The 22,217-nt window shown below is 43.4% G+C and overlaps 2 protein-coding genes across 2 annotated transcripts in view; one reads left to right on the top strand and one right to left on the bottom strand.

Annotated features, from left to right (window-relative positions):
• The window catches only part of EIF2AK1 (eukaryotic translation initiation factor 2 alpha kinase 1), a 31,136-nt gene that overhangs the window by 692 nt on the left and 8,227 nt on the right, over positions 1 to 22,217 (bottom strand). Inside the window, 13 exon segments of the mRNA XM_081257395.1 lie at positions 1 to 99; positions 2,250 to 2,483; positions 3,564 to 3,646; positions 3,868 to 3,979; positions 9,645 to 9,745; positions 13,783 to 13,897; positions 15,057 to 15,384; positions 15,714 to 15,774; positions 16,301 to 16,400; positions 17,287 to 17,367; positions 17,954 to 18,053; positions 18,804 to 18,841; positions 20,031 to 20,164. Coding sequence (XP_081113521.1) covers positions 1 to 99; positions 2,250 to 2,483; positions 3,564 to 3,646; positions 3,868 to 3,979; positions 9,645 to 9,745; positions 13,783 to 13,897; positions 15,057 to 15,384; positions 15,714 to 15,774; positions 16,301 to 16,400; positions 17,287 to 17,367; positions 17,954 to 18,053; positions 18,804 to 18,841; positions 20,031 to 20,164 — 1,586 coding nt within the window.
• ANKRD61 (ankyrin repeat domain 61) lies at positions 4,554 to 9,635 on the top strand. Its single transcript, XM_081257398.1, is given in 5 exon segments — positions 4,554 to 5,110; positions 5,113 to 5,174; positions 6,109 to 6,203; positions 7,860 to 8,422; positions 8,425 to 9,635. Coding segments are annotated over 5 exon segments (1,248 nt in total). The 5' UTR covers positions 4,554 to 4,959; the 3' UTR covers positions 8,802 to 9,635.

The raw sequence follows: 22,217 nt of genomic DNA, 5'->3' as shown, positions 1-22,217 counted from the left end.
CTTAACCTCTTTGTCTCGAGAGAGGAGACTTAGCTGCTTCTTTAGTTCTTCAATTTCTTTTTCTTGCTCTAGTATCTTCATCTGTAGGGTGAGATTAACCTGTAAAGAGAGAAAATTTTAAGCTCTGTTACAACGGCTTCTTCCTTTACTTTTAAATATACAGGCCTGCCTCTCTTTGCACAGTTCCAGTACGCATGGATTCCAGTTCTCACAGCTTATTACGTGTCACCCAGCAACGTGGGTCAAGTGTCAGTTATCAAGGTATAGTGACTAACTGCCTTAGCGCTTCAGTCCACGAAACACTATGTGACCCACCATACATGTCATAATCAGGACCAATCATCACTTCCTTCAACGGCTCTGGTGGTTGGTCACCGTGCACCCGTTAGTCGGTTCACACACAGGCAGTGTGTGGAGCTGTGCTGCCTCCTGTCTCCCGGTGATAAGCCCACGTGACATTTTTGAAAGGGGACTGGCCAACGAAGATGAAAGTACAGCAAAGTAATGAAAAGTGAGGATGCTAGAAGTGAATTATCAAACGCACGGTGTTACAGACCCAACAGCTGATCGTGGGAATGCTGATCCCCCCACCGTCAGACGCACTGAGTGAAGACTGCTTATCAACGTGAACAGGAAAAGGATGAAGATGTCCCCAAGAAAATTTCACATTAAAAGAACTCTTGGAGACAGATCATAACATCAAAAGTGCCAAAGATAAAACGCCAGAAACGGATCCAAAGTTAGCGAGGGGTATGACAAGTCACCAAGGCATAGAAAAGATGCTCACTCCGTGTCCTAAGTTATAGGACGAGATGAAGGTGGGCACTATTCAAACTACTCTGGAAACACTTTAATTCTCAATTATAGTTTTATAATTTTTTTCATTTCCATATACATCTGTAACTGATAAGAGTTTTAATGTTCTGACAAACATTTTTAAAGGTCATGGGACGACTGTGACTTTTCCCATTGATCATGAAGCTCCTTTTGTATGCCGTGAGCGCTGCGTGGCCATTTTCACAGTCCTGCCCTACACAAGTGCAGAGTGAGGGCCACCTGTCTATGCAAATTTATCTGTGCAGGTATATGCACAGGTTACTTTATAAACAATTCTACAAGAAGGAGAAACCCTTACCATTAACAACAAATAACTACGGTCTCTACTCTAGCTTCACAGGGAGTTAGAAAATTCTCTCCATACATGGATATCAATTTAACAACCACATCTGCTATTTTCAGAGACTGACAGAAAAGCACTACACCTACCTGTTTACCGTTCAATCTACTAAAATTCACTGTTTTACTTGAAAACAAACAAGCCTTAAACAAAAGACAAATCAACTAACCAGTTGCAAGTGGTTCCCCAACTCGTGTGCATCAGAACCGCTTCGAGGGTTTGTGGAAGCACAGAGAGCAGCCCCTTCTCCCCCAGATGTCTTTTAATAGGTCGGTGGGGGAAGCGGAGGGTGTCTAAGAATTCTGTCGAGCTCCCGGTGATTTTATGCTGCACTCTGGAGCCGGTGCGTCCACCCAGTGCCGCTCACAGGCTGGGTATAAATTACTCGGAGATCTCGCTACAGTGCAGGTCTGGGATGGAGCCCCGGAGCCTGTGTTTCCAACAAGCTCCCAGGTAAGGCTGATGCCGCTGGTCGGAGGACCCACTTTGAGTAGCAAAGCACTAGAGAACCTGTGAATTTCTCTGAGTCAAGCTTTTTTAAGTCTTAGAAAGTTTCTGTGTATACCTGGCACTGAAACGACATGTCAGGAAGGAGGAAGGGGATGGGCTGACTGGAGAAGGACCCCCACAGGACAGAAAACCAGACTCCGCACTGGGATGCTGAGGTCTCAGGGTGGGTAAGGCGGTCTCGGCCACAGATGCTCCAGCTCCCCTGAGAATCACTGCTGTCCTATATCCTTTGGTGTGTGTGCCATTCTACTAGTAGATACTTTATAATAATTCATAAAACGCCATATACCATAGTTGGAAAGGAAAATTAAAACCTTTTGACTTAGCAAGATGAGGCTCAAAACTGGAACCCATGTGACCATTTTCAGAGTAGACAGTTGGCAGTGGTCATCTAGCTTACCTGACAAGTACGCCACTGGCAACTCTGAGAATGGGTTGAAATATTTTGTTTCCATAAACCTGATTCTAAGCTCAACTGCTCTTCGTGAAGTGAGATTCACAATTTAAACAAATTCCATTTTAAGCTTCATATTTCCCCCAGTATTAAAAAAATCATACATACATTTCCAGAATTTTGGAACAGTTCACTCTGCAGCAGCTGAACAGCAGACGGCCTCTGGGATGAGTTCTTTCTGGTTAAGTGCTGGATGTACTTGGCTTGGACGGGACACCTTTTACTGAGGGACTCGGGGATCTGTCCACTTCTTAAACCCGTTAAAACATGTGCTCGCTCCATTTCTGTCCCAAACGGCTGAAAGAGCTCCAGCAGGATAACACCCAAGCTATACATATCTGACTGAAAAAGGGGGGAAACGGTCAATGAGTAGTGAAATACACAGAGTAACATTTCCATTCCCACCCACCTTCCTTTCAAAAGCGAGAGGATTTTCTACAGAAGCATGATTGACAGTCCCTACAATGGAGGGAACATAGCAGGCTGGTTCGTCCCTCACAGAGGCAGGTGTCTGCCAGCTGGATCTACTGTAGGTGATCTACAGACAGATGACTGTACTCTTGCAATCCCCAGCTCTAACACCAAAAAGGGGCATCCAGGGGCACGAAGGACTGAGGGCCAGGCGAGGGGCAGGGGTGATCCTGGCCACCCAGAGCGGTCACTACCATACAACTGACTCCACTGCTCCTTGAAAACCCAGGCCAGGTATAGCCTGAGAGAGACATGAGAGGTCACCGAGGGTCCCTGCAGCCTACCCCGGTCCTACCTCTGCCTCCGCTCAGAGTTAGGCATTCTTGGTAAAGTTTTAGCAAACTCTGCATAAAACCTGTCACTTTTCCTAAAAACAGTCTTTTAGGAAGGTGTTTACTACATAGGATTTTCGGAGCTGCCATGGTTTTTCTGGCAGCTCTTTCCCAATCACTAAAAAGTTGAATGATTCATCAAAAGGAGGAAAATTTACTAGGCTGTTGTTTTGAGAAAAGAATTTACTTTAACATTCCTTCGAGGAACGAGCTGGATTAAAACTTTTCCGCATCTTCATTCAACCTCAGAGGGAAGCAAGTGTCATGCCTGTCAGGGGCACTGATTTACCTAAGCTTGAAAGCAGAATGAACGGCTGAAAATAGACTCTGGTGAATCCTGCCTTCCTGAGGGGAAGGTGATATCTTAAAGGGAAAGCTCATTGCAAAAATTATTTTGTGACACCCATGGACTTGGAAATAGTAAAATAGCCTTAAAAAGTCAGATTCAGTTGAAAAGTGAGGCTTTGCACTATGGTAGCTTGATGTAAGAGATAACCTACCACACTCCGCTATTTCCAAATCACTTCGACGTCAGACCTTCCACTGCATTTACTGTACTTTTTGTTACTTATGACTGCAGGGTGAGTCCACTGAAAGGGGAGAAGGGAACAAACACTACCTTGGCATCATACTCGGATCCTTCCAACTGCTCAGGGGAAGCATACAGGCAAGTGCCCACTCTGGAGGTATGTGTGGGTGTTCCTGTAATTTGAAAAGCCAGAGATGAAGCATGACAGGGTTAGCGTTGTCGACATAAAGACCCCTGACTGAGCGGGGCTTTACAGCTCCCAAGGAAATGAGAGTTGCTTTCTTTTTAAATCTCACCTTTGCTGTTAAGTCTTTAGAGACAGTGTTCAACCATGTCTCTCTCTCTCTTTTTTTAATGCAGAAACAAACAAAAACCACCACCAAGATAAACTTACTCTTTCCATTTCCATCGGCCCAGTCTGTGTTCTGTATGATGTCTGCACAGGCCAGGCCAAAGTCTCCTATTTTTACTTGCTGATTGGGGCCATGAAGAAAAATATTTCTGGGCTGTAAACAAACAGAACAGGTCAACTCCACGGTGTTCTAGAATGAATAGTGAAAACATGTGGATGTTGAGAGTTTTCAACTCAGGAGCCAAAAGCCCCTCAAGAATTAAAAATGAGAGCAGTGGTTCTAAAACTCGGCTGCACATTAGCCATCACCGGAGGAACTTTAAACAAATCTCAGCGGCCAAGCCACTCCCCAGACGGACTGAATCAGATTTCCTGGAGGTGGACACAGGCATCGACATTACTTAAAGTCCCCAGCTTATTCCACTAATGTAGAGCGTGCTTGTGCACAAGTGCACTTCAGCCCTGACGGAACCTCAGAGTCACCGAGAAGGTTTTAACAACTACTATCCTCTCAACAAGTCAAAGACTTTGATTATCATTATTTTTAATGAAAACACTGATGTTTTTTAAAGCTCCCAGATGATCTAACATGTTAGCCAGGGTTGGGGACGGCCAGGTCACACTCTAAAGGTACACATTTCACTCTATTGAAGCAATCATCACAGACCCAACACATTTCCCGATGGAAGTACCCCCAGACCAGTGGAAAACGCACCTCTGTTGGAGGCGGGGTGGCATTCCATTAAAAACTAGAAAGCGTTTAGCTTAAAAGTTAGGTCTTCTTAATGTAAATGTTTTGTTTGTATAAATTCCCTTATTTTAGCGTTGTCAGGTTTTTTTAACAGTAGCTGAATGGGAAGAGAAAACAGAAACAATCTTAGGTGCAAGACGATAATCCGGATACGCTTTTGTGGCTAAGTAGAAAGTCCTGGAAACTGTGGTCCTGTATCTGGCACTATAGATACAGGAACAACATGTGAAAAAGTTTGGTTCTGATATAAAAATGCATCATCTTCACGGATACCATTCTCAACAGTTCTAGAACTGAATGGAAAGAATAGAAAGAGACTGAGACTGACCAATTCTGTAACGTGTTTGCCCTGAATTCCTAAGTCCCCCCTTGAAGTTGTACTCATGGGAAACATAACCAAGAGGGGCAGCAGGGGGCTGGTGGTTGACGGGGCCCAGGCCCTGGAAGAGGGTGCAGTGGTGTCATTCCACACCAGGCTCTACGAGGCCATCCTGAGGGAGGGCGGCACCGCACTCCGGGCTCTGCTTAGAAGCCACCTGTCAACCAGCCCATGGCCGTTCTGGCCAACTCCACCAGCTACAGATCACTGCTGAGCCAGGTACCCGCGTTCTCTTCTCGGTCACTTTTAGAAAAAAGACGTGATGCTTCAGAAGGAATGCCACCTGATTCTTGAGGACTCACTACACCTGGCTGCCTTCACCGTGCCCGAGGCTGGATGGTCCACGCCGAGCACACTGCACACCCAAAGCCATGTTCTGCTGAGTCTGCGACGACTCCTTCCAGGGATCACAGGGGCACTGACTGAGCAGAGACTGGGGCTTGCTTGGCTGGAAGAACATTAATGTCATCCTCTCAAATGTGCCAATGATGATTATGTCTGTGTGCTGGAATTCTTTCTCCCTTTTTTACATATAGTTTTTCATTTTCTGAATTTTTATACAGTAATTATTACCCTTATAACTTAAATTTTTTTCAGAAAGTCACCCTCTGCCCTTATCTTGCAGTCGTGCTGTAAAGGTGTGTGTGTGTGTGTGTGTGTGTGTGTGTGTGTAAAGAACTCGCATAAACAGCTCTGCTAATCATAGACAGAATACAAGCAGCATTAACTGTGAAACCCTGAAAGTGCAGGTTATACTACTGATGCTATGACTTTGGCAAAGGCTTAAAAAGCAAAACCTACTTGTCAATGACTCTCTGGGTTAATGTAAGGACTAAGGGACTTGATAGCAATTGCCATTAATTTTACACAATGAGCTCTTCACAAGAATCAACTTTTGAAGCTTTAAGTAAATTATATCTGCTGCCTTGGTAAATCTGCATTTATGTAAAATACAGATTTTTATAATATCAATATAAAATTGACTGGTTTGGGGTAATTTAAAACAGGCAAAAGAAGAATTTCAATGCACATAACAGAGAAATACTGAACCAAAGAGATGCTAAATACAATTATTTCCTTTGAAATAGCAAGCTAACACAATTATTCTAACTATATTGGGCTACTTGTAATGTATTTTTTCTCCCCAAAGCAGACGCAGTCCATCATCCCCATCCACCTGGCCGCGGAATACCGCAAGGCACAGAGTTTGCTTTGTTTGTTAGAACATGGTGCACACCCAGAAGTAAGGTAACTCAACAGGTGACTGTTTCTAAGTGAGGACACACATGATCTGGTCATGTCTGGACTCATCCATTCTCCATGGGTGATGGACTACAGGTTACCACGTTTGGAATAAACCAATTTCCTTACTGACTAGATGAGATCTTCTGAAAAACCGGAAACAATACAGGAACACAAATCAGTCAGCCCCCTTAAAGCATCGTGAGTATTAAGCACTCAGCAATGGTGTTGTGGAAAATTAAGTCCTGGTCACAGCCCTCAGGGAGTTTAACAACCTAAGTTAGATATGAAAAATAAGGAAATGGAGAGCTTCCCTGGTGGCGCAGTGGTTGAGAGTCCACCTGCCGATGCAGGGGACACGGGTTCGTGTCCCGGTCCGCGAGGATCCCACATGCCGCGGAGCGGCTGGGCCCGCGTCCGGAGCCTGTTCTCGGCAACAGGAGAGGCCACAACAGTGAGACGCCCGCGTACCACACACACACACACAAAATCTACACTTTAAAAACAAAACAAAAGAAAAAAAAAATGGAAAGAGGCAAGGGATTTTCTTGGAAAGAAGTTTATCTTGCTTCCCAATATACCTTCACGGCCTAAACCAATGCTGACACTTCCTAAGTGCCCAATAAATATCATCTGAATGAATGGGAGAAGTTCATGGTATAAAAGAGAGTCAAGCCCCAAATCCTTACCACGCTCCGGAAGGGCGCCCCACCCCGTCTTGCTCTCACCCTGCCCCCGAGCCTCACCCCAGCTCTGCAGGTCCTCCCAGGACTGGACCATCACGTTCCCCCTCCCCACAGGATTCCTCAGTACACCCTTCCCACCCTTTCTCGCCCTGGGTGGGGCCTGCAGACCTCCTGAGAACTTTGCCCACTGGCCTGTTTACTTAGCTCTTTCGGATTAATGCTTCCACACCTGACTGTAAGCTCTGCAGGGTGGGGACTGTGCTGTTTCCCCACACCCCTGGTGCAGGGCTTACACTAAATCAACAGGTGAACTGAAAGTCATCTTCTAATCCCAGTGGAGCAGTCAGATGCTCATAAGAGACCTTCCCTTTTCTCTGCCACAATCAAGGAAGCTTGGAGGCAATCCTGAGAGATTTCAGGAAAGGAGATGAGGGCCGAGTTGTCAAACTCTCACTGCGCTGGGGAGGGACTGACGATAAACTCCAGCTGCAGCCCCTGCCATCCACACACACGAGTGAAAAGGCCAGGTAGAGGAGCAGGTGCGGGGCCACCAGGGGACTGAGTTAGCGGGCGTTCTGGCCCTTCATGGCTCACTTCTGTGGGAATCCCGGATCACACTCGAGTCCGCACAATTTTACTGAATGGCTGCTAACTCAGCACAGCCCTGAGGGGCTGTGGACACAGAGCTAACTGAGATGCAGCCTGGAAGAGGCCACTGTCCCAGCAGGAGTAACAAAGCTGACACGAGCTGCGACAGGAAGCTGGGCCCCTCCATGCTGTGATGCATACCACCCTGTCCCCGCAAGACGCTGGGACACCCCAAGAAATTAAACAGCAATGCAGATTCTCAAACACTTCTCTAGAGTAATTACGAGGGATTATCTTAAATAAATGTTGCCTTCTTAAGTAGTAGCTCTCCGCGTCGAGCCATTCCCACTGTGAACTGAGCGTAATCTGCCATCAGTACCTATTCCAGAGACACAAGAGGCCTCACTACGCTCCACCTGATGCTCCTGCACTGGCCCATCACCTCTACCACGTGGACGAAGCCGGGGAACAGAATCCAAAGGATCCTGACGGACATCCAGAACGATGCAGTCCTGTGTCTCCGCATTTTGTGCGAACACGGGGCCCAGGTGAATGTGCGAGTGGACAGCAACAACGGGCGCTCCCGGCTCCACCTGGCCATTACGTACGGGACCTACCCAGTTCTCTCCATCCTGGCCCAGAATGGTGCCCAGGTCAACGCCATAAACGAGTCCAGCATGACACCCCTGCACATGGCTGCAGATATAGTGAATAAGGAGATGATGGAAACGCTCATTGCCCACGGGGCGAACGTCAACTGCACCATCTCCTCCACAGGCAACACGGCCCTGAAGCTGGCGGTGTGTACCGTGGCAAGCAAGGCCGGCCAGCTGCTGGCTGCAGGCCTGAGCTGCATCCGCCTGCTGCTTGTTCACGGAGCCCAGGTGAATACGCAGGACCATGAAGGTCAAGCCGCGATCCACAAGGCGTGTTTTGGAGGCAGAGAGGCAATAATCTCTTGCTCGAATTTGAAGCCAATGTTAACATATTAACAAGAAATGGGGAATCTCCAATATATATGTACCTTCAGCGCGGTTCCAATATAACAGACACGGCACTTCTCACCAGGCTGCTTTACCACTCTCATCCTTTGAGATTGACCAATAACCAAGGAATTCTACCTGCAGGAATCACGCTCCCAGAATTCCACCTCCTAAGGGAAACCCTAATAAAGTTATCTCAAAAACCCTTATCCCTAGAGGACAACTGTAAAAGAAATGTCAGAAATATTTATGGGGAGAAACAAAAACAGCACTTGAAGCGACTTCTCCCAGGGAAGATCTGGAATTCTGTATATGGTTATTATGATTTAGCTCACCTCCTGAAATAAGATCTCAAAGTTGCACAGAGCCACAGAACTTCAGTAACTCACGTCACGTTTTCTGGCTAGGCATGTACCCAGAAAATACTTAACCCTTCACCTTATACATCCCAAATGTACAAACTACTGGTTCTTAAACCTTTTTCAAAAAATAAACTGATTTGCACATTAACTTTTTCTTCCTAAATAGTCTTTTAAATGCATTTCCCATGATTTAATTTTTGCCCCAAAAGTAAGTAAATTAATTTAAAACTCTCAGCCAAAAAAGTAAATATATTTTCTCTCTCTCGCTCTCTTTTTTTTTTTCTGGCCATGCCGCATGGCTTGCGGGATCTTAGTTCCCCAACCAGCGACTGAACCCGCACCCCCAGCAGTGAAAGCGTGGAGTCCTAACCACTGGACCGCCAGGGAATTCCCTATTTTCTCTCTTTCTTGATAGTCTTTTATAAAAATTGGAATAGTCATTACAGATTTTTAAAACAGCAGAAAAAAATTTCCCATGTTAAATTTCTTTTAAGAGGGATAATTATAGAAACAGATTTTACCTCTAAGGCAGAAATGAGTATTTTTGTCAGCATGAAATACATTTAGCATCATCAGTTATATTAGTACTCAGAGCACACTTACTACCTGAAAACAGCTAGAATTTTCGAATGCCCAAAGATTACTCCTTTTAAATTCAATCTAAAGTTTTCACATTCTAGACCTATGGAACAATGATTTATACAATATAAAGGTAATGATAACCTCCGAGGTGAATAAACTAGGGTACATGATCTCATTTAATTCAATAAAGCAATACCCAAGTCACCCCTGTAAGCAGCTGTCAATGATTTAACCTTCCCCACTTACCTTTAGATCTCTGTGTACAATTCCCATGTTATGTATGTAAAACACACCTTCCACCAATTCTTGAAAAATTTTTGTTGCAACACTGGCCATAACATAAGGACCTTTAAGTTAAAAAAAAAAGTTTTATTTCTCTAATAGTTTTTCACTTGTTACATAACATCAAAATGTAATGAGGGGACTTTCCTGGTGGCGCAGTAGTTCAGAATCTGCCTGCCAATGCAGGGGACAAGGGTTCGAGCCTTGGTCCAGGAAGATCCCACATGCCGTGGAGCAACTAAGCCCATGCACCACAACTACTGAGCCTGTGCTCTAGAGGCCGCGAGCCACAACTACTGAGCCCACATGCCACAACTATTGAAGCCCGTGCGCCTAGAGCCCCTTCTCCACAACTACAGAAGCCACTGCAATGAGAAGCCCGTGCACCCCAACGAAGAGTAGCCCCCACTCGCCACAACCAGAGAAAAACCCGCGCACAGGAATGAAGACCCAATGCAACGAAAAATAAATAACTTTATTAAAAAAAATGTAATGAACGTAGTTATAGATACATTAACACCTGACACCACACAACATTCAGACTGTCAACAGTCAATACTCCACAATGGTTTCAAACCTAGAAATCAGCAAACAAAGAAGCCACTGCAAACTAGCTCCCAAGAGTCGATGGACTTCTGTCACCAGAAACAGAGGACCTCTCATGTCACTCAGAGCCCCTGTATTAACTGCTTTGTAAACAATTCTCAGGCATCGGGTGGCTAGATTAAACTACGTTTCAGTCCCCTTCAACCCCTGACATCTGGGGTTTAATGCTAATAAATCTGGTGTCCTGGCCCGCTGTGGATTAAACACATTATTACAAATAACAGAATAAGAAAAAAGATAAATTATTTTAGCCCAAGGGGTGAGCTTCTATTGCCTGGAAGATTTGGAATGCTGCATTTTCCAAAAATGATGGACAGATGAAGTAGAGGGGGGAAAAGGTAAATGAATTAATCAATCTATTAATAGCATAACATAATATGGGAATTTAGAGAGTGGAGAGGTTTGGTAAGACTAAATCAGGGACTTCCCTGGTGGCACAGTGGTTAAGAATCCAACTGCCAATGCAGGGGACACGGGTTCGAGCACCGGGCCAGGAAGACCCCACATGCCGCAGAGCAACTAAGCCCGTGCGCCACAACTACTGAGCCTGCGCTCTAGCGTCCACGAGCCACAACTACCGAAGTCCAAGCACCTAGAGCCCGTGCTCCGCAACAAGAGAAGCCACTGCAACGAGAAGCCTGCGCACCGCAACAAAGAGTAGCCCCCCGCTGGCCGCAACTAGTGAAAGCCCCTGCGCAGCAACGAAGACCCAATGCAGCCAAAAATAAATAAACAAAATAAATAAATATATTAAATAAATAAATAAAATCATAAACCTATTGTTTACCTTTGAGCACGAGAGCACCACATGCTCCCTTCTCCCTGAATGAGCCAACTTTGTTATAGAACTCAAACCTATTCCACACCCTCCTTTTACACTGTCTAGCACATAATTTAGGGACCTCAAGTATTTAAGACAGAAAACTGTGTGTGTGTGTGTGTGTGTGTGTAAAAACAATGGTTCCAGGGAATTCCCTGGTGGTCCAGTAGTTAGGACTCTGCGCTTTCACTGCCGGGGCCCGCGTTCAGTCCCTGGTCGCGGAACTTAAGATCCTGCAAATCTCATGGCACAGCCAAAAAGTTAATAAAAATTAAAAAAATAAAACAAAAACAATGGTTCCACTACAAGCACCTCTAGTATGACCACCCCCGCCCCCACCCCACCCCTGAAGTGACCAACCTGTCTGGAAAGAAATGCAAGAAGGGCTTTCTGACTTTCCCAACTATTCAGAATAACTACCTTGCTTTGGTCTGTCTTTAATTTGGTTTTCCTTTTAACTCACCTAACACGTCCAAACGGTAGGCAACTGTTGGAGGATTCAGTAATTATACAGACTTGCTCCAGTGATCACAGTTTCCACTCAGTGCTACATCCTTTACAGGCACTGCTTTAATCCTCACAACAACCCCATAAAACAGGGATGATCCACATTTTACAGGTGAGGATAGAGACGAAACTGTTAACTGACTTGCCCAAAACCTTCTAGCTGGTGAGTACCAGAGCCATGACTCAAACCCAGGTGTGCCGCTCATGGGAGTGTTGGGAATGATTCACGTAAAAACTGTGATTGATGTAAAGCTGGACACACAGGGCTGGAATGCTACAAAGATAAAACTTTTTATTTTAAAATATTTTTTAAAAGAAAAATATACATCCTGCTAGCAGTATGATCCATCTCTTGCCTTCACTGTTTTGACGGGTTTATCGTACTGGATGGTATAGATTAGAGTTCTCACCCCACACTTCGTTAAGGACTCACTTTCCAAACGTAAGCTTCAAGATCAACTGCACATGGGGCTGGAATGAACCATTCTCTTTCCACAAAGATGGGCACATAGCACTATAATGCGCATGCAGAAGGCCAAGGATCCAGTTTTACCGGGCCCTAAAAATACCCCACGCACCGCTTACCATGACTGAACTGAACAAAGTCTGGCATGTTCTAACTTCATGGCAAACAGAGGGGCACTGAGGAGCTGCTGGAGAGAGACGTTATGTCTCCGTCTCCACGGTTAGCTAGTCTAAGATTCTGAGTAGGCCATCTGACCCGTGTTTTAGGCCAAATAAAGGGTTATAGTGTCACTAGGAGTGAACAGCAAATGATTAATGATCGATATTTAGGTGAGCCTTTACTTAAAATCAGGTCACTCGCATCCCCTATTTTGATCATCTACCGCAGTGAATTTCAACTTTGGCCGCACATTAGAATCAACAAGAGAACTTTCACAAAAAAATAACAAAGGCCAAGCCCTATCCAAGACCAATTATATAAAAATTACTGGTGTGGTCCCAGACAACACCCTTTTTCTAAAAAGATTTCATTTTTAAAAACAGTCTTTGATTTATAGAAAACCTGAGAACACAGTTCCCACTTACCCCACACCCAGTTTCCCTGTCACCAACACCTTACATCAGTCTGGTACATGTCACAATGCACTGATCCTGATACAAGTCCACAGGCTATTCAGACGTCCCTAGTTTTTACCTAATGTCCTTTTTCTGTTCCAGGATTCCATCCAGGATACCACATTACATTGAGTTGTCATGCCTCTTGAGGGTCCTCTGGTCTGTAACAGTTTCTCAGACTTTTCCTGTTTATGATGACCTTGACAGTTTTGAGAAGTACTGGTCAGGTGTTTTGTAGAATGTCCCTCAGTTGGGATTTGTCTGTTTTCTCATGATTAGACTGGGGTTATGGGTTTTGGGGAAGAAAATCACAGAGATACCGTGACCTTCGCATAGCTTCTTATCAAGGGCACATACTATCAACATGAGTTATCGCTGTTCATGCTGACCTTGATTACTTGCTGAGGGGGTGTTTGTCACGTTTCTTCCACTGTAAAGTTACATTTTTTATTGACAACATCTTTTTAAAAGTTCCCCAGGTGATTTCTACATGCAGTGTTGAGAACCAGTGTTATAATATTCTACAAATATTAACCTAACAGAGTACTTCTAGAGGCTATTGTATAACTGCAGGGGAGTGGGGGGGGATATGGATCTTGAGGGAGACAAACTTTTGACCACATGCCCTTCTATAAGGGTTTCTTTAAAGGTTTCTTTATATAGAAGTATCGCATTTTCAGTCTTTTCTTTTTTCTTGGCCACACCGCACGGCATGCAGGATCTTAGTTCCCCGACTAGGGATTGAACCCATGCCCCCTGCAGTGGAAGCGCAGAGTCTTAACCACTGGACTGCCAGGGAAGTCCCAAAGTATCACATTTTCAGGTTAAAAAAATAAAACAAATATTTAAATTTTCCCTTAAAAAATTTTTAAAAGCACTTTTCTACCTGAAATCATTATACTAAATTCTAGCATAGTACTCTTAAATATCAAAAAACTATGTATCTATAACAGAAAATATTAACTTCCAAATACCTACTTATATTTTAAAAATGTGATTTTTCCCCCAATCTAAAGCACCTGGAGGCAGAAGGCGGCAGATATGTCTGTAGTTCCCAGCCCAGCTCTCGAACACCCACATGGTACTTACATGCGGATTCATCCATGCTCCTCTCCCAGCCCTGCTGGTTCCTCTCCGTGATCCAGTCCCACAGCGAGAGCTCACACAGCTGCATCTGGATGTGCAGCATCAGGTGGTACTGCACCTAGGGGGCGACACACCGCTGGCTCCCATCTGCACCATTTAGCGGACAAATGCTCCCTTGCCTACCCCAGGCCAAGCACCAGGCTACGTGCTGTGGACAGAGACTACAGACACAAGCCTGCCCGAGAAGCCTGAAGTCTAGTGAAGGAGACAATACTTAACACAACGCGTCATGACCCAAGTGGGCAGAGGCAGGCCCGGCTGGGGTTAGGCAGGTATTAAATGGAAGAAGCTCTTGAACGTGACAGAGTCCGTGGGCCTGAAACTGTTTAGTCTGCTCTCGAGATAAACAGTTTTTAAAGCTGAAGATAAAGCATCAGGCTGGCTGTATGGTATTCTACTACTCTATGGATACCCCAGAGTGTGCACACACTTTATCTGGCTTCACATAACTAATAATTTGTCCAAGAAAAAAGTAAGCAAAAATTAAGCTCACTGTAGCCCATTCAGGAAAATTTTCCAAATGTATTACAGAGCAATGAATTGATTCTGATGAAAGGTCCCTTAAACTCAACTCCTTTATATTCTGGGAACCTACTCAAAGTTTTTTGTGTTTCATAAAAATACAGAACCTCATATTCCTGGAGAACCAGGATTAATTCTACGTGCGAGCGTACAGATGGTATATACAGTTTTGTGATTCCAACACGACAGGTTATGCGCAGACCTTGTTAACGTTCAAGTTTAAATACTAACACTCAGTAAGGGTGAGAGCACCAGCACATCAGTGTAATCCTAATTACTGTAATTAGGACACTGAAAGCTGACCTGGTGATCTGCCTGGGACTTGTCTCCTAAAGTCGTGTTCCAAAATACAGAAAATCTTTCTGCATAACTATATTTTGATAGCATGATGCTAACCAACCACAGAAACAGAACGTGAGTGATGCTTCCTGCTCCAGGGTGTACCTAGGAGATGCCCCAGTCAGGGAGGTCAGAAAAGGACCAGGAGGAGTTTACTAAGAGAAGGAGGGAGGACCAAATACACGGGCCACGTGTCAGGAGGCCGCGCGAGGGCAGAAGAGCAAGAGCAGAGGCAGGGAGGGGGAGCCGAGGAGGGAAGCCGGCTGCGGGGGAGGGCAGGCCATGTCTAATCACCGTCCTCCACGCCGTTATTACAGGGAAACAGCAAATGTGCAGGTTCTGGGAAACTCATCTACCTCCATTTGCCCCAACAAGTTTAAGTTTTCTTCAGAAGATTCCTCAGTGGATGCGAAATTCTCTTCTAGGTCTGAATTATGCCGAAGTGGCAGCCGATGCCCAACAATCGATCTGGAAGACTGGTCAGCCACACCTTTTTCTTGGGGCTCAAGGGACGGTTCAAATTCACTGGCATCTCTTGTGACTACACTGGCGCCGTAGTTCACCAATCTATTATTCTGATTTTCAACGCCAGATTCTCCCAAGGATTTTTCTCCTTCTGGGGTGAATTCGGCGAAGATAATGGATGAGCTGTTACTTTCATCACTTTTAACATCACACTGATCTCTGGAGGCCAAAAAAAAAACAGTAAAGATAAAAACCAATGTAAAAAAAGATCCAGAGCACCTCAACTGTTCCTTCAAGCCTGTATGAATCTGACTGGTAAACTCCTGACAAAAGAGACAACCAGTCTGTCTAGCAGCAGCATTTACTTAAAAATACTGACAGGAAATACCTGAGAGGAGGAAGAATATAACTTAACATTTTGTAATGAAAATAAGCAAAAAGAAAGTCCAAAACACTCCTGAGCTCCTAGTTGTAAAAGGCAAAGGCGATCCAAAGCAGGTGACTGGAGGTAACATCTAGGGCATGAAAGGACACGGCAGCCCACGTACCTGGGGTCCTCCTGGTCAGAGATCACTTCCAGAGACGGCAACTGAATAGAAATTCTATCTGCTGAATAGAAACAAAAGGAAATCTTCAAGCAGCCCAGTTTTCTAATTTATAGTCAAAGGCAGAGCTAAAATACATAAGTAAGACCAAATGAGACAAGAAGTTAAAAATGTCACGACCTTCTGGCAAAATGCAAATACACCAAGCTTATTCAAATGACTGGCAGATTTTAGAAAAGACAAAAACAGAGCTGTTCAACTACGCGAGGGCTCATCGAACCTTCCGTACAGGACCTGACAGTAAATATTTCAGGTTTTGTGGGGCCTAGGGGACTCTGCTGCCCCTACTCAACTCTGCTTTCGTAGTGCAAAAGCAGCCAAAGATAACACACGTGAATGAGCCTGTGTTCTAATAAACTTTACTGACACTGAAATTTGAATTTCATATAATCTTTACAAAATAATTCTTCTTTTAACTCTTTAAAAAAAAATTCTCAGCTTGTGGGGTGCACAAAAACAGACATAGGCTTGGTGTCACCCACGGGCTGAAATTTACCAACCCTTCAACTGTTTCATCTAAAACCACTCACCTTGCCTTTGGGCCATGTGAACATGTTCTATCCAGGCAGTGTGATAGCCTACAATATTAGGATGCTGAAGACCAGCCAGCACCTTAACTTCCCGTAGTACCTGAAGAAGAAACATACTTAGAGCTAGTTTTTACTGAAAAATTTGTTAAATGTTCATGGTATTAAATAATACTTGTTCCCTCTGTACGAGGAATCTAGACTGTGTTAAAATAATGGGAATACTTTTGTGAGACACAAATGCAGTTGTTGTTTTGTTTTTTTTTTCTGCGGTATGCGGGCCTCTCACTGCTGTGGCCTCTCTCATTGCGGAGCACAGGCTCCGGACATGCAGGCTCAGTGGCCATGGCTCACGGGCCCAGCCGCTCCGCAGCATATGGGATCTTCCCGGACCGGGGCACGAACCCGTGTCCCCTGCATCGGCAGGCGGACTCTCAACCACTGCGCCACCAGGCAAGCCCTGCAGTTGTTATAGCAACTAAATAACTGACATGCATATAGCACTTTACACTTTTCATGGCTTATATATAATCATTCCCTCATTTCATTGCTACAAGTAAGTCCAGACCTCCAAGGTAAATAAAACCATTCTTCTCACCACTATTTTCAAGGGCAGGAGACAGAAGTGGCTTAGAGGACTAGGTCGTTTGCCTGGGACCACACAGCATGTCAGGGAGAAGACTTGGACCTGAACTGAGCACCTGTGTTTTTCATAAAAAGCTTGTTATATATTGTATATGAATAGTTTACTTAAAAAATTAATTTCTCCAGCAATGACCCTGAAATGTGGTCAACCTAAAGTGCCTATAAAAAATTTAAGTCAAATAAAAATTTAATCTTGATGTTTATTTTATGGTAACCCATTCCTAGTAAACTGCAATCCATACCACCAAGTATTTCCCAAATACACACAAACACACACACACAAACTCTTTCAAAAGGACCTAAATACTCAATTATTCAAAATAAGTAAATGTTTTAAATCATACCTTCATGCAATCTGTTTTAGTTGCACCCTTAATCAGGATTTTTTTAATTGCATAGTACTGACCATCTAATTTATTCCTGACCTAAAAGTAGAGGAAAAGACAAAGTATATCATACCATTAAATCCAACTGAATAAAGAAAGTTCTTTTAACCTGACCTTAGGTAATCCAAACTAGCCAAAGAGATAAAATTAAGCTAAAGACACACGTCTTGGGGAATTCCCTGGAGGTTCAGTGGTTTGGACTCCATGCTTTATGCATTCTCTTTACTATGTTCAGAGAAGTCAGCCGTAGTCAACTAGACTAATAGTTTTTCCAACTGTACTGACAGTCCAACTCCTAGAATCTCTAGGTCTGAAGGATGGGAATGTTAGCAAAAAGGCTATGTGCAAAACACAGCAGCAAAACTTTTGCAACTAATAGATTTTTTTAATAAAAATTAACTACAGAACAGAAACTCAAAAGTTTCCAGAATCCACCTAAATCACCAATGTGGTTAGGAAAACATTAAAACCTGCCCACTTCCCTGTAAATGACAAATCTAAATAAAAAGTAAACATACATGATTTCTAGGAATTTTCCTTTGAGCACTAAATAATAATAATGAAAACAACTTCTGCAAATACATTGTTTAGAGTAGGGGGTCAAAACAAATATGTGGAAAACCACCTTGTAGACTCTTCCATATCCACCTTTTCCTAAGATGGCAAGCTCTTCAAATTCATTCAAGTAACGTGAAGTTTGTGCTTCAAAGCCTACTTCCCTTGATCTGAAAGTTAAACACAATCAATCAATCAATCCCCAAACATGAGAGAACCAAAATGTTCTAAGACAGACCATGTCCACTGTATTACTAACCTGGCAAACCTCGTTTATCACTAAACTGTGATCATTTGGAAAGGATGAGCTAAAATGAAAGTTTTCATTCTCCATGAAGAAAATATTTGATAATAAGCTAATCAATAGCGTAATAGAGATAGCAAGGGGATCATTAATTTTAAGTATTTTACCAGTAATCAGTGTTCCAATTAGAAATTATTGTTTTAATAATTATTAAGTTAATATTATTATTTATTATTATTGTTTTAACAGGAATCCTAAGGATGACTAACAGGCAGGAGTTAGTAGCTAAGCTCAGTGATAAGTTTCCTTAAATTTCTTAATGATTCAGACCAGTTACAGATTTTAAACGAGCATTTCCTACATACAGCCGAAATTCAGTGGTGTTCCCCTGACAGGGACTGGATGTCAGTGCTCTGAATTAACAGTGGGGCTTATGGAATCCACATGGAATTGCGGGGGAAGGGCGATCAAAGTGAGAATGAGAAATCTTACAAAGTTTTTAGCAAATCTTAAAAAGTTTTTAACCTTACAATGTTTTTAATTTTCATAAACTACCCTAACTATGTTATTTTTAACCCCACTACTAATTTCTGATTAATTCAGGATTAATTCTTAATCCTGATTTCTTTTGGATCAGTTTACTCCTTGCATAGTCAAAAAAGTATTCAACACATACCTGATCTTCTGGATATGAGAATTATCCTCACAAGGACCCTAAAATCAAAAAGTTATTTTTAAAAAGCATTTTGAAAATTTCATGGAATAAGGAATCTATCAAAATTCAATGTTAGATTGGTATAAATGCTCAAACTAATATTAAAAAAAAAAACACACCCACCCAATGGCTTTTTCAATATTACTTAAGAGTGTGCAATTAAAAACATTTTTCTATTAACTAAAAGATCACCCGTGAAAAAGCTATATTCTTGCCATCCAAGGACAAAGCTGAGATTTACCAAGGAGCGCCACCGGCAAACAACGCCAGCTTCCCCTTCACATAAAAGCAGAAACTGACCACTGCTCCCATGTCACCGTTCCAAGCCCCCAGCACCTTGTGCCTGTATGACTGCACGTGTCTCCCTGCCTCTGCCCTCAGTCCCCTCCTCTATGTATTCTCAACACAGCAGCTGGGGAGAACCCGTTAAAGTCAGATTATGTCACTCCCATGCTCAGAACCCTGCAACACTTCTCATTTTACTGAGTGAAAACCAAAGACTTTAAAACGGTCTCCAGATCCATCTCCATCTGCCCCTCGGCCCCGCCTCTCCCATGTGCCCCCTTGCTTACTCCACCTCTGCCACTGGCTGCCTGTCAGCCTCACAAACATGCCAGCACACGGCTGCTCCTCTGCCTGGAATGCTTTCCTTCTGCGTGATTCATTCCTCAACCTCAGCTCCTTGCTCCTGTCTCAGCGAGGTCCTACCTGCCACACTACACGGCCCCTCCCAACATTTTCTAATGCCCTTCACTGCTTTATGTTTCTCCTTAACTCTTACCACCACCTAACACCCCATGTATTTTTCCTTTTCTACTGTTTACTGCCCGCTCGTCAGAACATCGGCTCCCTGAGGGCAGGGACTTTTTTTTTTTTTTAATACAGCAGGTTCTTATTAGTTATCTATTTTATACATATTAGTGTATATATGTCAATCCCAATCTCCCAATTCATCCCACCACCACCCCTGCCCCAGGGCACAGACTTTTATTTTGCTCACTGCCTGAACCCCAGCTCCTACAAGAGAGCCTAACACATAGCAGCCATTCAATAAACATCTGTTGAATAAACAAATGGAAGTTAACGTTAAACCTATGTTATAATCAGGATTTCAGAATGCTTTAAAATACAGTTCTCTTGAAATGAGAATGTTTTTATCACACTCCAAGTACATTTCTTAGTGCTTACCTGACGAACTCTCTCCTTAGCTGACCTCATTAAGTGCATAATAGCTCTGCTGTGATGTAGCCTCAAGGAGCTAAACTCACCACTACACGCGAAGGATGACAGCAGCCCCATTTTGATAAAGGTCTGACAAAGTACTATCAAAAAATATGGAAAACAATGATTAGAAAGGCCAGCAATGAGATGGCAATCTTCAAGAATACACAGAAAATAAAGGGTCATAATAATAGCCTCTATCATAAAAAAGTTATGTTTATGCACACATTACAGCTTGGAGACTGATTCTCTGAAGAGATGGAATGATTGGTTACACTCATTGATCAGGGGCTCATCTGTTATTTCTTACCTGCCACTCTACATTCTACAGTCATTTGTTTACCATGCTTGGTCAGTCAGTAAAGTACTAAGTTCTGTTTTAAAAAAGGCAAGAAAAAAAAAGGAGGGAGAGGGGTAGTGTAAATAAATAAAAATTTAAAAGGCAGGAGTGGAAACAAATGATTAGAACTGACAACAAAAGTGAATACGAACAGTTGTTTTAAATTATGGAATATCCTTAACCAACATACAAAGAGCACATCTGAGATGTATGTACAGACCAAATACCAGGGGGAAGTCAAGTCTCAAGTCACAAGACCAGGCTGCTCAGAAAAAGAAGTTTCTACAAAAGTGCTTGGTTTTTACTCGTTCAAGGAATACAGGTACTACAGAGAAAATTCTATGTGAAAAACTCTCCATTTAGATTGTCAACTAACTAAACCACATCAAAAACATTTACTTAAATATCCTTTATTTTGAACACCATGACACGAAGGAAGAAAGGAAACCGAAATTCACAGTCAGAAGAGGGAAACAGTAAGTAAAAGGTAATAATGATATTAACACTCTCATTTCTCTTTAAAAAATAATCAACTTTGTCTTAAAGTTCAGGCTTTAAAAAGGCTGTATATAAGGAATTTTAAGACATCTTAAAACCAGCAAGATTCACAGCTTTGCTTTAATCAGGAGCGAGAGTACTATATTAAAAGCATTATAATCTGCTTCTCTATACCAGAAAATAATCCCCGGGTTTGGGACCTACAGAACACCCCCTTTTCTATGACCCATCCCCCCCCAACACATATTCAAGAAAATAAGTGTATACTGGACAGATAACATTTTTTTTTACCATTTCTTATGTCCCATGAAGCTTATCAAAATGATAATTACCTTTAACTAAAAACATTATGTTCTTCTAAGATCACATAAAAGTATCTGTAAATTTAAGGCTTTCTAACACCAAACAAGACTTGGGAAGACTTTTGGTAGAAAAGACACTTAGAATCTGTGGTGTGGGCTACTCAAGAGTTCAATCTATGAAGCTGAACCAGCAATGCCATAATCTGTAACTCTACTAATTTCTGTGCTTGCTCCTCAGACAAGTAACCTATGGCAGGAATAAACATTTTCAACCACCGTGATTATTTTGATCTTTGTCTCGGGCTCCTGACACACAGCTCCACAGTTATAAAACTCTTATAATCTTCTGAGTGACAGGGGTATTAGGAGCATCTTTTGTCTTAATATTTGGTCTCTGACCTCAGTTCCTGACACAAGAGCTTCTCAGAGCCTTGGAGTCTCCAGTGATGAGTCTTTTTGTATGCTAATGAGATGACTGGTGGCTGGAGCCCCTAGGTCACTTCAGGATGCGGGCTGGTCCCCACAAAGACCAAGCCTTGATTAGAAGCTTAGAACTTTCCACTTCACACCCCCATCTTCCAGGGAGGGGAGAAGGGCTGGAGACTGAGTTAATAATCAAGCATACCAACGTGATGAAGCCTCAATAAAAAATCCCTAAAGTACAGGGTGGGTGAACACACCCACTTGCCAGGAGGGTGGGGAACCCAAACTCTGTGGGGACAGAAGGTAGAGCGCTCTGGACCCTCAGGACCTCACCCTGTGTGCCTCTGTATCCTTTATCATATCCTTTATTATAATACACTGGTAAGCATAAGTAAGTGTCTCGGGCTTCCCTGGTGGCGCAGTGGTTGAGAATCCGCCTGCCAATGCAGGGGACATGGGTTCGAGCCCTGGTCCGGGAAGATCCCACATGTTGTGGAGCAACTAAGCCCGTGCACCACAGCTACTGAACCTGCGCTCTAGAGCCTGCAAGCCACAACTACTGAAGCCCGCGTGCCTACAGCCTGTGCCCCA

This window comes from Mesoplodon bidens, assembly GCF_964165515.1.
Source record: "Mesoplodon bidens genome assembly, chromosome: 15".
NCBI classification, from domain to species: Eukaryota; Metazoa; Chordata; class Mammalia; order Artiodactyla; family Ziphiidae; genus Mesoplodon; species Mesoplodon bidens.
Note: the sequence above shows the minus strand (reverse complement) of the source record. Positions and strands in the feature narration are given on the sequence as shown.